Genomic DNA, 15,157 nt, shown 5'->3' with positions numbered 1-15,157 from the left:
TGCCATACAAACTGACCGATCAAAGTTCTTGAAATTAATTTTTATTTTTGTTTGTATATAAGATTTCCCTAAAAATTCAGCTACAAACTTACCATTCCAACTAGTTTCCACTGATCGTTGAAACACAGATACCGTTGTGTTTCTTTTGCGTACAGTGCTATTTTGAGATTGTTGTTCACATAGTCCGGGAGGCCGACTATCGTTATATTTTCTGTAAATAGAAAGGCAAGTAGTTATTGTTAATAAAAAATAGGAGGGATATTAAATTGAAGAWTAAATACTTAAAACTAATTACGAAATCTGAGTTGGACTTCATAGTTTAGAGATATAAGGAAAATATGTGGCATTTTGAAACTCAGTATAAAAAAATATTTTGAATTACAGTGGAAACATGTATTTATGGAAATTAAAAAGCTCCGATAGATGGCGCTGTTACCGAATGAAGTTAAGTTAGAAAAATCTATAACAGTTTCTAATAAAAAAAATATATATTACAGACTAGCGTTCCTTTTTGATCGCGATTAGTATTTAAACATGCTGGGTCGAGAGAAATTGAGAGTCGGTCCGCTCATGGGCCATCATACAAATTATTATGCTCTAGAGTTCTCAGGGTTCAGAGTTTTGTCGTATTTAGTGGATTTATATACAGCTTGATAAGTCTTCCGAAGCTGATAGCTGAAGCTTGTTACCATTGCGTTGCTAAATCTCATATATAATAGCTGCAATGTGGTTATGTGCGGGTGTAGGTATGATTTAGCGCTCGCACCAACAAGAAATATTACTGAAAATAGCTACTACAAACATAAGCACCAGCAATATAGAAACTGGAACTTGATGCGAATAACTTCAACCTGCGATCCCCGCGGCAAGGCAACAAACAAAAGCTTTAACTGCAAGGCGTAAAAAGGTTGTATCAACCATCGAGAGTTTGTGTATGGAATCACTTCACTTTCAAGGAGTTTCCACCTAAAATGTGACGCATCGCTGCTAACTGAAGCGCTGTTGCACTAGCGCATGCCAGCGTAGATTGTGGCCACAGCAAAGAGGCCGCAGAAGCCGAGCAACCAATGTTGGCCGCCAAAGCAGTCAGTAAGTCAATCAGTGCGTCAGCCAACAGGCCATCAAGCAACTTGGCGCTCAAGTGGAATTTGCACGCCTTGAAAAATGCACAAACGTGCAACAATAATAATGCCAGCGACTTCGCCTTCGCCATCGTTGACTTTGCAACATACATAAATAACGTCAACCGAAAGGGTGTATTGCTATTTTTCCAATACACTAACACACACACACACACGGTCTCATGTGTGGAGTAAATTTCTTTTGAAATATGAGCTCACTGATTGTTGGAAAATATGAAATAAAAAGCCAACTGTAGTTAGAGCAACGCGCATAAATTTAATTACCACCAGCAACATTGGGATCGCTGTAGTGGTCGACAAAAGCAGGCGCTGGCAGGCGGAGCAGCGGACGTTCTACGATAGGCGCCTCTTACATTGCTCATGTGGCAAGCGCTACGTGGCGCACAGCGTACAGCAGCAGCTAAGTTTCTGACAGTTGAGGGCTGCCGGCACTCGTTGCATGCCTGGAAGCTCACTGAACTTGCAACAATCTTGAAAGTTGCTCTTGTTCTGCTACACATGTACTCTACATACTACAACAGTCATGTAACAACAGTCAGCCCAGCAAGCAACAAAAAAATTAGCAGAAAAAAATGAAGCATCAGTGAAATCTCGGCGCAAAATGCTAAATTTTTACAATAAAAAATGTGCAGAAAAAAGTTAGCAAAATACAAATTGAAACAATAATAACAAAAGCGCAGGCAGCGAGCGTTCAACACTTGTGAGTGTTCTGCTTGCTTTGGCGCTTCGCTGCTTGAAATGTTGCTTGGTTGACTGCTAGGCAGGCGCTCGCTTGTTGGATAGATGGTCTGTGTATTGAACCTGGTAGTCACCTATCAATCTATCTCAAGTGTTTTTTCAAGTGCTTCACTTATTGGAGTGTGTTCGCTGGTCGCCGGCTCACTTGTTGGCGGCCGCTGCTGTTAAGGTTCTCGTGTTCTTGCGCCTGCGAGCTCTTGATGGTTTTCTGCTTCCTATAATACCACTATGAGTAGATATTTATTAATAATGTTGTTGTTGTGGTTTTTGTTTTGCTTTCATATATGTGTATGATTTTTACACGAATTGCTTTTGTTTTGTGCGCCTACCAATGGCTTTTACGGTCGAACCAAAACGTTGCGAAGTTCAATACCCCACTCGGTTGGCACGAACAGAAACTAAATACAAATAAGCGCATATAATGCTGCTAGCAACACCTCTGCTGTGAAATTTTTACATTCTGCAGTAAATATATTTTTTAAATTTATTTTTTTTTAGCAAAATATTTTTTTTTTATTGACAAAATATCTTTTCTGTCTTTGGAGCTCAAAAATAAAATTGGTTTAATTTTTCAAACCTAAAATACGCCTTTTAATCATTGAGTTTTTATAATTTTTCACAAAAGTTGTGTGCGCCTTTGCTAAATTAGTTTTAGCTGCGCCTGAATGTAGGCAACAGTTTGCATAATGCCTTCAAAAGCTTTCTGCGAAACCTAAAATCTACTTGCATTTATATCACTAATTAATAACTTTTTAGTAAAAGTGTATGTATCAGAATACACCACTGTATGTTGCTGACACACTCTGTATATTTTTTTAATTTTCATAAAATTTGTTTTTGTATTTTTACTCGTTTACATACTTCAATTTTTTTCTTCGTTTTACATGAGTTAATAATAGTGTGCAGATAATGTACAGTATTTTATCCAAGTGTGGACGTCATTAAGTATCAGCTACTCGATCAGCAGCCATGACAGCTAAATCTGATTAGAATTTCTTAAGTGTCAAGTAAAAATATGCCATTGTTTAAGGGATTTCTGAAACACAATGGCTCAGATACTATTATTTAATTGATTTTCTAAATATAATTAATTGCTGTTTTTGTTGCTTTTTGTTACAAAATAATCTAATCTAGTTAGATTTCGTTACCAAATTCATGCAATTTCCGCATGATTTTAATTGCTTACGTAAAAGAACTGAGATAGTGGGCAGAAGTGCGGAAAATTCTTGCGAAATTCTTGTAAAAGTAATGTTAGCAGATTTTTAGATTAGAGTATATATCGTCAAGTGAGATGAAGAAATTATCAAAAAAATTGAAATTAAGTTTTTTACTGTTTACGATTCACTGGATCCTATTATATTATATAAGCAATATCGTAAAATTCAAGCTTTCGCTCTCAGATATAATTAAAAATAAATAAAAAATTGTCCTCTCAGATATAACCGAGATATAACCGAGATATAACCAATACAAAGGCAATATATAACCAATGTATAACCAATATATCACCATTTTATAACCAAACACATTTTTTTCAATTTGAGTAGTTTTTACTACACCTATAAACTTATTACGCCTATACCCTTATGCGCTATAAACTTATGAACTGATGTTTGGTAAGATTTATATTTTCTGCCTTAAGGAGCTTCTATTTTCTATAACTGGAAATTGATTGACATATAACACAGAATTTGGCAATATACGGCGTATTGTTGTAGAGTAATATAAAGCTTGAAAGTTGCATCGTTTTGAAAGACACGCAGTTGGGGTGAAGACTACAACGAAGCCACCTCAGAGGCGTTCAGGATGCTCTCAGTGTTTCACGAACGCGCTTTCAGAGTTTGTGTGTCGTTTCCGGAATGAATTTCTTTATTATGAAGCGTAAAGTGAAGACAAGTTAGTTTACGGTTGAGATATGAGAACTTAACAGTAACGATCGGATTTACTTGACCTAAAATCACACCTAACCTAAAATTATTGCTTTTTTTCAAAATATTTGCCTTCAGTGTATCTTTTCACTCACTCATCTATCGTAAAGTTAAATAAAGTCAGTTTATGGAGAATCAGAACTTAATAGTGACCATCGGACTTAACCTAAAATCGAACCTAACCTAAATTCATAAATTTGGTTTTTTAAATGTTTGTCTCCAGTGTATCTTTGCGCTGTGAAACTCACCCGCATCCATAAACAGATATTCAATTCATAACGCAATCATCGTTGATTGCAATAAATAACTCAATTAAATTTCGCGAAGCAGGCTTGTTGTTGTCTAACAGCGTGCAACTAACAATTTATCAAGCAAACAGCTAATTTATATAGTCACCACTACAAAACAAAAGCAACAACAAAATATTAATGGTGATTTTTGCACTTGTAGCATATGCAACAGCGTGCCACAAATGACTTGCTGCATGTTGCAACGCACCCGCCGCCATGTAAACCGATCCGTGTAAATCAATGTGTTGACATTTGTGCGTATTGCGGAGATACTTTCGGTGAGCATGCAAACTAATTGCGTGCATAGAAACAAATGCATATCAACTTGATGCATATAAATGAAAAAGTTGCAAGTAAACACGCTGCGCGCCTACAATACACCGGCAGAAGGCGCATAACCATGCAAATACCAATAAAAATGAATATAAAAAAAAACACAACTGCATAATAATATTTCTAAAATAAATATAAAAGTCACTTACGCACGCGACTTGGCCGCAAATGCATATTTGCAACAAAATTGTTGCATGCAAATCAAATGAAGTCGAAAAGTGTTGGTAAATATAATCAAAAATATGAAATAAGCAAATTGCGGCAGTAAAAAACATGCAAATTAAGTTGAAAATAAAAGCACGCACTTTGCACGCACACACACACACCCTAGGCGCGTTTTGCTATGCATGCCATGTTKCAACAAGTGTCATAAATACAGTGCAGTCGCTCAAATTCATACGCCGCAAGTGCATACACACACGCATGCGTGCAATGTGAGGCGTCTGTCTGGCCACCTGCATATTTACTACTTCTTTCGCCGCTGCGTCGGCGCCCCTCCCCCCTTGGCGGRGTAGCGAAAAAGTGGCAAATGTTTTATTAATTAAGTGCAAACGCAGCTATTTACACGCCGTTTGACGGCCCAACACTAAATTATTATGCACTCGTAGCCGCGCACAGTTATGGTTGTGTGCTGTGCTTGGCAACGCTGTCAGCTGGGCGTTTGCTATGCGCAAAATTTCGAGTTGTTTGCCTTCAAGTGTTTGCTGTTGCTGTAAACAAGGAAAGCAAATTAAATGTGGCGCGTCAAATAGACGCATTATTGACAGTGCTTTTGTCCGTCCAATGAACCACCACATGAGTTTGGCCAAAAATCTTCAAAAAAAAAAAAAAAAAAAAAAAANAAAAAAAAAAAAAAAAAAAAAAAAAGACAATTCAAATAAAGCCACGCACGCTTGTAACTGTTTCATTTCAGCTTGGCATTGCACGCAGTTTGCGGCTTTTGAAAGCGCAGCGCTTGCTGCTTAAAGAGCTGTCAATTTTTACATTTAATAGTACAGTTTCTTATGGAGAAAATACAAAATTTGTAGTTATAGGTAAACTATTTATAATTTAAAAATTCCTAATTTATACTCCAAAATCTATGTCGTCCCCCCCAAAGTAATCACCCTTGTCCCCAATACACTTATGCCAAAGATTTTTCGAATCCTCAAAACAGTTATTACAGTCCTTCAAAGCCTTCAATGTGTGTAGCGATTCACGTTTAATGTCTTCAATTGACTCAAAACGGTTTTCCCGGAGCAGTCGTTTGAACTTGCTGCATAGCCAAAAGCCACACGGAGCTAAGTCAGTCTAATATGGTGGTTGGGGAACGATATTGCTTGAAAATTTAGCAAAAAAACTGACGAAGAATCAATGCAGTACATGATGGTAAATTATCTTGATGCAAAAACCAAGAGTTGTTGGCTCATAATTCTGGCATCGTTTTACGAATAGCTTCACGCAAACGACGCACAGCACTCAAATCATATTCCTTCTTAACAGTTTGGCTAGTCGGAAGAAATTCAGAATGCACGGCACCTCGATCATCGAAGAAAACTGTCAACAACCTTGATTTTTGACCTGCTTTACGTACTTTTTTCGACTTTGTCTCACCTTAGTCACGATTCCGGGCCCTGGTAGTCGGAAAGCATTGCTTCATAGACGTTAACGCAACGCTGTTTTTCGAAAAAATTTAGTGAGTTGAGAACCAAACGTGATTTCACTTTTCTTAGGCCCAAATGATCTTTCAAAATGGTTTTCACTTATTCTTCCGATATTCCAACAATGCCAGTAAGGTCTCAAATTTCTAACTTACTATTTTTTTGTCCACATACTATTAATCTTACATTGCCTTGGAATAAACAAGAAGGACACTATTTTAATTATATTTTTTAGAGACTTTTAACCCAGATCGGAAACCATCTTCTTAATAGTGGGCACAAAGCCTATATATATTATATTTATATATATTTATATACATACATCCTAGTGGTAGACATAGCTATATAGAAATTTGAGGCTTTACACTGCAACCTATGGCCTATTGAGTCCTCTCCTATATTAGATATGGTGACAAAGATCCAGCATTTTGAATAATTCCAATAGCTTGCTGGCCGCGACTGAGGACATGTAGGTGGAACCTTGGAGTGGCGTATTCCTGCTGCCAGCTGCCAGTGCTGTTCTCTTCCACTCTCTCCTCCGTACGGAGCAGTTTCTTTATAGTGTGGGACCCCACCGCAGCGCATGGTTCTGACTCAGACTCATGAACGCAGACGGAGAGCGGGCTAGTTCGTCGGCCAGCTCATTGATGGCTATTTCTTTATACTGCGACACTCAGATTAGGTCTACACTTTAAATTTCATTGTAAAGTTTACGCTCTTCATAACGCCGTTTCTTGCGAAAAGGGTGATCAGTTGAGATGTATGTTTTTAATGTGGCTTAAAAAAAGCGAATGCTTGTTTTTTCACTTGGTACTCTGAAAAATTGTTTGATAGAGATATTTAAGAAAAGTGGACTAAGTATAAGCTCTTAAATTTACCGCATGGTCCTCCGCCTAAAGGCTTTCTATTATCCTTTTTGTTATTGGTTAAAATTGATTTTTTTTTCTAAAAAATATGAATCGAATTTTTTAATTCACCGGAAAAAAAACTATTTTAAATCAGAAAATTCTARGTCTTGTAGGAAACATGCTTGCCACGTATGCTTAATTTTTTATTTCCTTTCAATTTTTTTATTATTTTCGGTTTTTTTGTGAAAAAAAAAATTTTGAGAAAAAAATTTGACCCACCCTAGTATATAATTTTTTTTTTAATTTTATTATTTATTTATTATTTTTTGGTTTCTTGAAAAAAAATTTTTAGAAAATAAAATTTCGAACCACCCTAGTATAGTTAATTTTTTGCACGTTTTTCACTCAATTTTCCATTTCTTTAATTGAGCCACCAGTATCTCCACCCGTAAATGCATTCGCATAAATTTATCAAATAATTTGAGTTTTGACACACACACATAAACATCTCAAGTATGATTTATCGTATGACAGGCGATTCGCTGCCGTTTAACGCGTCACGCTGCATTGAAAGTGAAAAATTGACGATTGCATTTGAAAATTTCCGCGATTTCTTGAAGTTTATGAGGCGCGTGAGACAGACAGCGCTTTAAGTGCGATTTATGCAAAACTGGCATTAATAATGTCATAATTAATGCGCTAACGGCGAAGTCTTTAAATGYTTTCTTTTTCTTTTTATTTAGCTATAGACTTTTGACATTCTACACCTAGTCAATAAGTGGAGGAATGTCGCTGACTTTGTTTATCGCGCGCAAGTGCAACGAGCTGCTGGTTTGCGCTATTCCAGGAAAGTCTGGTAGACTTAACGATTTTGCATGCATTAAGAATGTCGAAGAAAAATAACTGCGTTGATTTGTGCATGTAAGCATGGAACAGTGAATGAGTAAAGTGACCGCAAATATGCGCAACTTCGCTGCTCAACGCATTCCTGGAAATTTAGCACACTTTTAGGCGTGCAGAGGCGTCTACTTAGAAGCGTGCGCATTAAATAACGTTTGCGAGGCAGCAATCGTGTAAGGAAAAAAACGAAAACAAAGCGCACGAATAGTGCTTGCTACAAGCGCGGCGTAAAACTGTCGCAAATGAACGGCAAAACTGCCACTGCGCCGTAGACTGCAGCAGACTGCAATGCTAGTCGACTTACATGCCACATAGTTTTGCATGCATACACATGCAATTATGCAGTGTAAGTTGGCAATCACTCCTTTGCGTTGCAAGTTCGCTACGCTGCCGCAATTTGTTGTTTTGTCACGTTTCCAGGAATTCATTTGGAAGTTGAGACTTTTTTAATGGCGTTAAGAAATTATTAATTTTTCCTTTGCGCCTACAGATTTATGCAACAAACAGCATGTGCTTACATACATACGCATACCAGTATATAAATATGTGTGTGGCAGCATCCAAACCTATGCGGCTAGTACCAATATCACTAGCTCCAACTCCACTCGGCCCTTTTGTTCTCAACGTCCGCGTCGCCGCAACAATATTTTCCATTTGCTTGCTATAATTATTTTCCCGTTGAACTGCGCGCATGCGCTAATTGAATTGGCACGAATCGCACTTGCATTTATCACTGCGTCAATGTATAGCGGTGCATCATTTACACACGCCACATTCTGGTTCTAGTTACTCATCTGTAGCCGCTGCATCACTGCTGTGCTTCACCTTCGTTCGCCGATGAGCCACATTCTGCCGGCACAATTAGCGCCATTTCATTTGGCGCATAGTTGAACTATTGCTCAGCGCACAAGTGCAACACAGTGCTGCTATATCACCTCGATTTTCACAAATACTGACACTCGCAACTCTTCACTGACACTTTTCAGCACGATTCTCTGTGCTTCGTTCAATTMCTTCCACTTTCTTCGTCTTCCTTTTGCATATTCTGCTTCAGCTTCCTCGCGCCGCACAGTTTTAGCGACGCTTTAATACTTTTTCACACCGCCGTTATGCACTCACGATCAGTTGACGCCACATTATGGGCAATTTGCGAAGTTATCTCACATATGAACGCAGAGACATATGTATGTGTGTGTACAGTCATAAATCTACAGCTGCCAGCGGTCCAGTGACAAGGTTTCGTCGCGACGATCTCCCACTCAGCCGCTGCGCGCGCATTCCGCCTTCAATGCTGCGCGGACAGTGGTCAATGCAAAGTCTAAAGTGAGTCCGCAGTTCACAGCCGGCAGTTAGCCTTCGCCATTGACCGCAACAACACATCTGACATCTGTATGTGTGTATGYATGTGCATATGCGTCGAAGTTAATGATTTAATTAACAGTCGATTCTTAATGGGCCCAATGACCTTTATTGCCTCCTGCGTATGGACAGTTCAAGAATTTATGAGTGTGAAAATTTGCCAGCGCTTTGTTGCACTTCCAAGTGTGTGCGGCGCGGTGARCACGCATGCAACGCAAGTGTATGAAAAAATGCAATAAAAAGTTTACAGCTTCGCTTAGGTTAAGTAGTTGCGCTTTGTTGAATGCGAAGTGTAAGCAGGCGAAAAAACTGGCATGACTGGTCAAAATCGCTCTATAACGGTAGAAAAAAAGTTCTGGTACATTAGATGTGAAATACAGACCGAAAGTGMTCGCTTGGGTTCAGAGAACGGCAGCCCTGAGAGTCGCCTTAGCGTACCGCACTATAAGTTGTTGTTGTTATAACGGGTATCTAAACCAATAAGAGAGTGTTAGATGAGTAGGGTTAGTGGGGCTTGCAAAGAGGTGGCCATTGTCATGTGGAGACTCATTGCACGTTGGACATATTTTAGATATGTTAAGTAATTCTCACAACAGTCGGTTCTACGCACCGGAATTGAYCCGAATTTTCTCCCGCCAAGGRCTATTACTACGGCRATCTATCGCAGTTTAGATCGGYAAGTCTTGTCGTCACTARARCCCCTTGMAGTAGGGTTACTCSGTATCCTCACGRCCAGACATTGAGTMCAACCCGGGCTCGGAGGAATTCTCCTGCTGCGTTTGCGCCAAAAAGCTCCATCTAGATTCCACCTCGGTCAAATGTATTACCTGCAATGAATGGAACCATTTTAAGGCCTGCTCAGGCCTTGCTGTAAACACACTACTGAAGCCTTAGCCTCTATGGCTGTGCAATCTGCACCTAGATCGTGCACTGCGCCGACATTCGACCCGAGTGGGCAAGAGAGGACCTCCACGGTCCATAGGAGCTCAAGTATACAGCATGACTCTCACTCTGATCGGTACTGTACTAGCTAACATGGCGAGGTGAACTTATACTTAGCACAGATGCTTTCCGATCACAAGTTTTTCCGAAAATCCCTGCACAACATGGGAAAAGCAGAAAGTCCTGCATGTATTTACAGAGATGAATCATTTGATAATGCAAAACATATCTTTGGTAATAGCCGCCGATGGAGAAATGCACCGAGAACATTAGGAAATAAGCTTGAACAACTCATTACAGAAAATTAATATAAATTAAAATTAATAATAGTTTAAAAAATGATAATTGGCGAACAAAGCTGACAGCAAATAGCCTCTTATGTTGAACATGTACTACAAATTCGGGAAATCTCTAGTTAATACATGGTGAGCCAAATAGTTTTAAGCTGGCTACAAAGCCGTAGGCATCTTTGGCTATGATCGACCGCCCTGCTGAAAAGGCTGTGAAAATGGAGACAGGTTAGAAGCCACAGCAGTTTGGCGACAAGTTTTGGATTGGAACTCCTACATGCAGTCAACAGTTAGGTTGCCACAAGACTGTGTAGAGGGGATCCTTAGAAAACATATACAAAATCGATGAATGCTGAAAACCCTGGAGCGAACTAAATATGCTTGCAAAAAATGGACCTGGTGGAAATATTTCTAGTGAGGCTATGCTCCAGAGGAAGATCATCAAATGAGGATGATGAGCCTTAAGGGTTCGCCACTGTGCCTTTGATAACAATACTCAAGATATTTGAAGGAAAAATGTGYGACTGATGTGCTAAGAGGGCTGTGGGATATTTGAGTTGTTCTGGTTACGAATTTGAGTACAGAAACTGTTTTTCACGTACAGCTTTTTTTGTCACTTTAGTAAATGGTGGTGATTTGACCCCTACATCCCTTGACTACAACACCAGAAAATCCTACCTGGAAATCCTACGGGAAAGTTTTACTAGTTTGCATACTTTTTGTCTCGTTTGTACGAATTTTAGTCGCTGTATATATAGAGRCGTTGGAATGCAGAACTGCAGCTAATTCACATGCCCAAATGCAACGCTTCTACACTGAATTAAAATATATTGAATTTAAGTGCCATAACTAATTACGCTACTTAGTGCATACTGAAATGAAATAAACAAATAAAATGTCCACGATTTTAATGCCTTTGAAATAATTACCCAGCGACTTCATTAAAAGTCCATAAAAACACATTTAACTGCTCATATTAACTCRCAACAATGTTGCAGCTGTTTTTATAGTGGTAAATATTTGTGGTTGCTGTAGTTGTTGTTGTTCCCATTGTATATTAAGTGTTATCGTGAGTGCAATAAATTAATCAGCAAATCGAAGTTACATACGAAAAACATAAAATAACACCAGCAGTTCATTATCAAGATAAACACAGACTGCTGTCACGGAGGCACAGACGGCTGCAAGCACTGTTGCAGCTCCACCCACATGCAATGCAAAGCCACAAGCACACACCAAYGCTACATACGAAAATCGAATATGAAATCGAAATTGAAATTGAAACAATTGGCCAAGCCAAAATGTACACGGAAACCCATTAGTCCCCTCAGCAGCCCGGCGATGAGGTTTCGTTGGCTTGTGATTAATTAAATGCATTTGCAACAGTTGCAAGCAGTCAGTCGGTGTGGATGCCATGTGAGGGATGAATGATTGAATTTGCTTAAACATTGCCTGTATGGCGTTTGATTGCTGTTGTGCTAATTGTTGTTGTTGTCGGAGATGATGCCGTTGCACCAACTGCCATCTGTAGCAGCATGCAGCCAGTGGAGGCAATAAAAGGCAATTTTGTTTATTGATTTTACACTCCAACGTGACTACGCATATAAATTTCAAAATGTAAATAAACCGTTAATTGTTGGTGGAGTAGGTTTTAATTAATTTTCTATTAGGACAATTTCGCAAACCGTTGTGTGGTGAAGAGTTTGGAATGAAATTATGTACAACATGACTTGCCACAACGTTTTCAACGTTCGCATTGAATGAGGGRAAAGCGAGAGTTCATTATTTAATTTATACATTAGTTTTACCGTTACTTATTTGCTTTAGAAGTCAATGAACTTTCGATTTCATTGGAAAAAAATAATGATTTCTAGTGAGCTTCCGGTATATGTATATAACGGTTAAAGTCAAATTACAGCTAAAGCCACTTCGAAACAACTGAGAGCGAAGAGTTCGCTAAACTACATACGAACCAGAAGGACCTTGAGACTGTGCAGCTGCTGGTAGTTGACAAAACTTAATAGTCCAGTATTTAACCACAAGAAGCTAACGGAGCTCCTACCCGTTTCCGTTGAGACTGAAATATCGGTCCCAGAAAACTCATCAGTATCTAGTTTTCAGCGGCAACCTCAAGGCTAATATCGCCGCCTTATTATCGGAGTAGAAGTGATGACTTTGAAGTAGACTGCACTCCAGAGCAATCGAGCTGGAAGCATAAAATTGCAGCTAATTCAGGTTTCCGATAACGCACTGCTCGACTAATCCTCCCTGCAAGCTTTGATCCATTCGCAAAAATCATGACCACTGTTCATATCCAGTAAAATCAAATCCGTAAACCTTTACATTTAGCACTTTCCGATTGAAACTCTCATGGGAAGATATTTTAAGATGTACTTCCCGAGGGTTCCATAGCTTCAGCCCTACAACAGGTCTTGCAACCTTAGTTCAACACTTTTCCAAACTATTTAAATGCCAAACTCTACAGTTAAGGATATCTTGTCGAAAATAGAGTTTTTAAAGTATACGTGAATCATTTTGGATCTTTATAAGGATGGTATTAAAACAAAGTATTTGTGACAGATTAGCGTGGACCTTACTCTCACTATACAAATTTACAATATCCCTCAAGAAGTCGGCATGATATTGACTCCATTATAAACCATTAAATCTCACACATTCTACTGAGGAATAAAAGGACTACAAACTTAAAGTAATCTGCCTAATTTAGCATTCAAGTCGGTTCGTACTTGTCGCACCGTATTAAACTCCAAATAATTTATCAATTCTTGTGCGCTCCAAAACAAAAATTCTCTGCAGCATTTCCCCTCTCATTAAACTAATTTTCTAGCTGTCTTTCATGTCTCACCTAATTCCGCCAMAATGGTGCGCCCATAAAGGTGGCCGTACAGCTGTCAGAGCATAATTTTCGAAGCGACAAATAAACGTTTGTAGAGTCTATTTTCACTTMAATTAATGACACATTAAATAGTTTTGAAAAATCGTGTGATCCCAGCCATTGGCAACAAGTAGTCGTACCGAGTGACGGAATTCTTTCACTTTATAGAAAGGGGAGCGGAAAAGTGGCACACGAACATACCAAAAAAAAAATTAATTTGTGAGGTCTGGAATGTGTCGGAGCGCGAAAAGAGTCGAATATGTGGACTTAGAGAGTGACAAATTACAAGCGTGATTGATTTGTTTTCAGATTTTATAAAATTGTTCAGATTGCACTCGTTCGAAAACCCACACACATTGCGCAGAACGTGCGGTAGAAGGCGTGCGTATGCAAATGCAGCAGCGAAATTTATGTGTAATAAAATTATTTCACAAAATTAGTGGTGTTATAAATCGAGATGAGCGCTATTGCTGGGGTAGAAGCGGCAACGTCAGTCTCTAGCACTCGAGTTCCGTCATCGACGCGCCACATCTATTGCAACATTTCGGGGAAAGACCACACAACAGTTTTATTGCTGCGTTCGGCAATATATTTTGTTGCTTGTTGCTGTATCTTATTTTTTTTTTTGTGTTTTTGTATAAGTTGTTATTAGTTTTAAGTTTAATAGCGTGTTTTTGTAGTTTCCTACATTTGTTGTGGGCCGTTGGAAAACTCATAAAAATTACAACTGCATAATAATAAGAAATTATCTGAAACACAAAAACCACAAATGACTTTTTAAGCGTCAGCGATATGTTTTAAGACTTTTTAAACACCCCGTAATCTGTGTGGGAGTGTTATTGTGTTCCGTTTCGAAAAAAATAACACACAAAGAAAACACAAAAACGAAACAATGAATTGGCTCTTAAAATTTAACGATGTGATTTATATACATACTAGGCACTGGACGGTGGGGACTAAGCCTTGAAAAGCACACACATCAAATTAAATGTTTGAGATTTTTGCATAATTATATGGCATGCTTTAGCGACTCTGTATTTATGCATTTTTTCCGTCAAACTGCTGGATTGCGGTGTTAATCCGCATCTATTAAGCATTTTATTTATTAATTTCTAAGTATACTTTTTGTATAACATAATTACTTTTATATATGTTTTGGTGCCAATTGCTCAACAAAACTTTTAATGGACTTCAATTACAAAAACTCAACCGTATAATTGAGTACTAACCGGTGACCCAAGCAGAGCTACTTTTTTCAATGACCTTCTTTTGACAGATCACGTGTGAATGGTGTCAAGCTGTCATATTATTTTTGTTCAGTATTGTTTGGTATTTCATCATGGCGAGACTTACGTCTTAACAACGCTTACAAATCGTTCAACTTTATTACGAAAATTCACGTTCTGTAAAGAATGACTTTCGCGCTTCGCTCAACTTATGGACAACATAATCGGCCTACTGAGCGTACTATTCACAACACCATCATCCATCTTGAGATCCAGCATTCATTAGTGGATAAAACTCGACCAAATAGACCACAGACCAGCAGGATGTGAAGAAAATATAGCAGCCTTAGCAAAGGGTGTACACGAAGTCCATTTAGAGTCGATTCGGCGCCGTTCGTAGCACCTCGTACTGACGTATGGAACGACTTGGAGCATTCTACTTCGAGATCTCAAACTAAAAGCATACAAAATACAGCTTGTATAAGAAATGAAGCCGCTCGACATTTGAAGAAGAAGAAGGACTCTTGAAAAGTTGCAAGAAGATCTGACATTTAGCAAGCCAAATTACCGCATTCGGGACAAACCTGAAGAGAATCAAGAGCTGCCATTTCATAAAAAAAAAAAA

General features: G+C 38.6%; 1 protein-coding gene across 1 annotated transcript in view; it reads right to left on the bottom strand.

The window, feature by feature from the left end:
- The window catches only part of LOC108966646 (GATA zinc finger domain-containing protein 7), a 149,269-nt gene that overhangs the window by 13,444 nt on the left and 120,668 nt on the right, over positions 1-15,157 (bottom strand). The window contains exon 4 of the mRNA XM_018929659.1: positions 93-211. Coding sequence (XP_018785204.1) covers positions 93-211 — 119 coding nt within the window. The remainder of the gene's footprint in view (positions 1-92; positions 212-15,157) is intronic.

Source organism: Bactrocera latifrons, unplaced genomic scaffold (assembly GCF_001853355.1).
Source record: "Bactrocera latifrons isolate USDA-ARS-PBARC rearing strain unplaced genomic scaffold, ASM185335v1 scaffold_168, whole genome shotgun sequence".
In the NCBI taxonomy this organism is placed as follows: Eukaryota; Metazoa; Arthropoda; class Insecta; order Diptera; family Tephritidae; genus Bactrocera; species Bactrocera latifrons.
The sequence above is the reverse complement of the archived record's forward strand: the minus strand, read 5'-3'. Positions and strand labels throughout refer to the sequence as shown.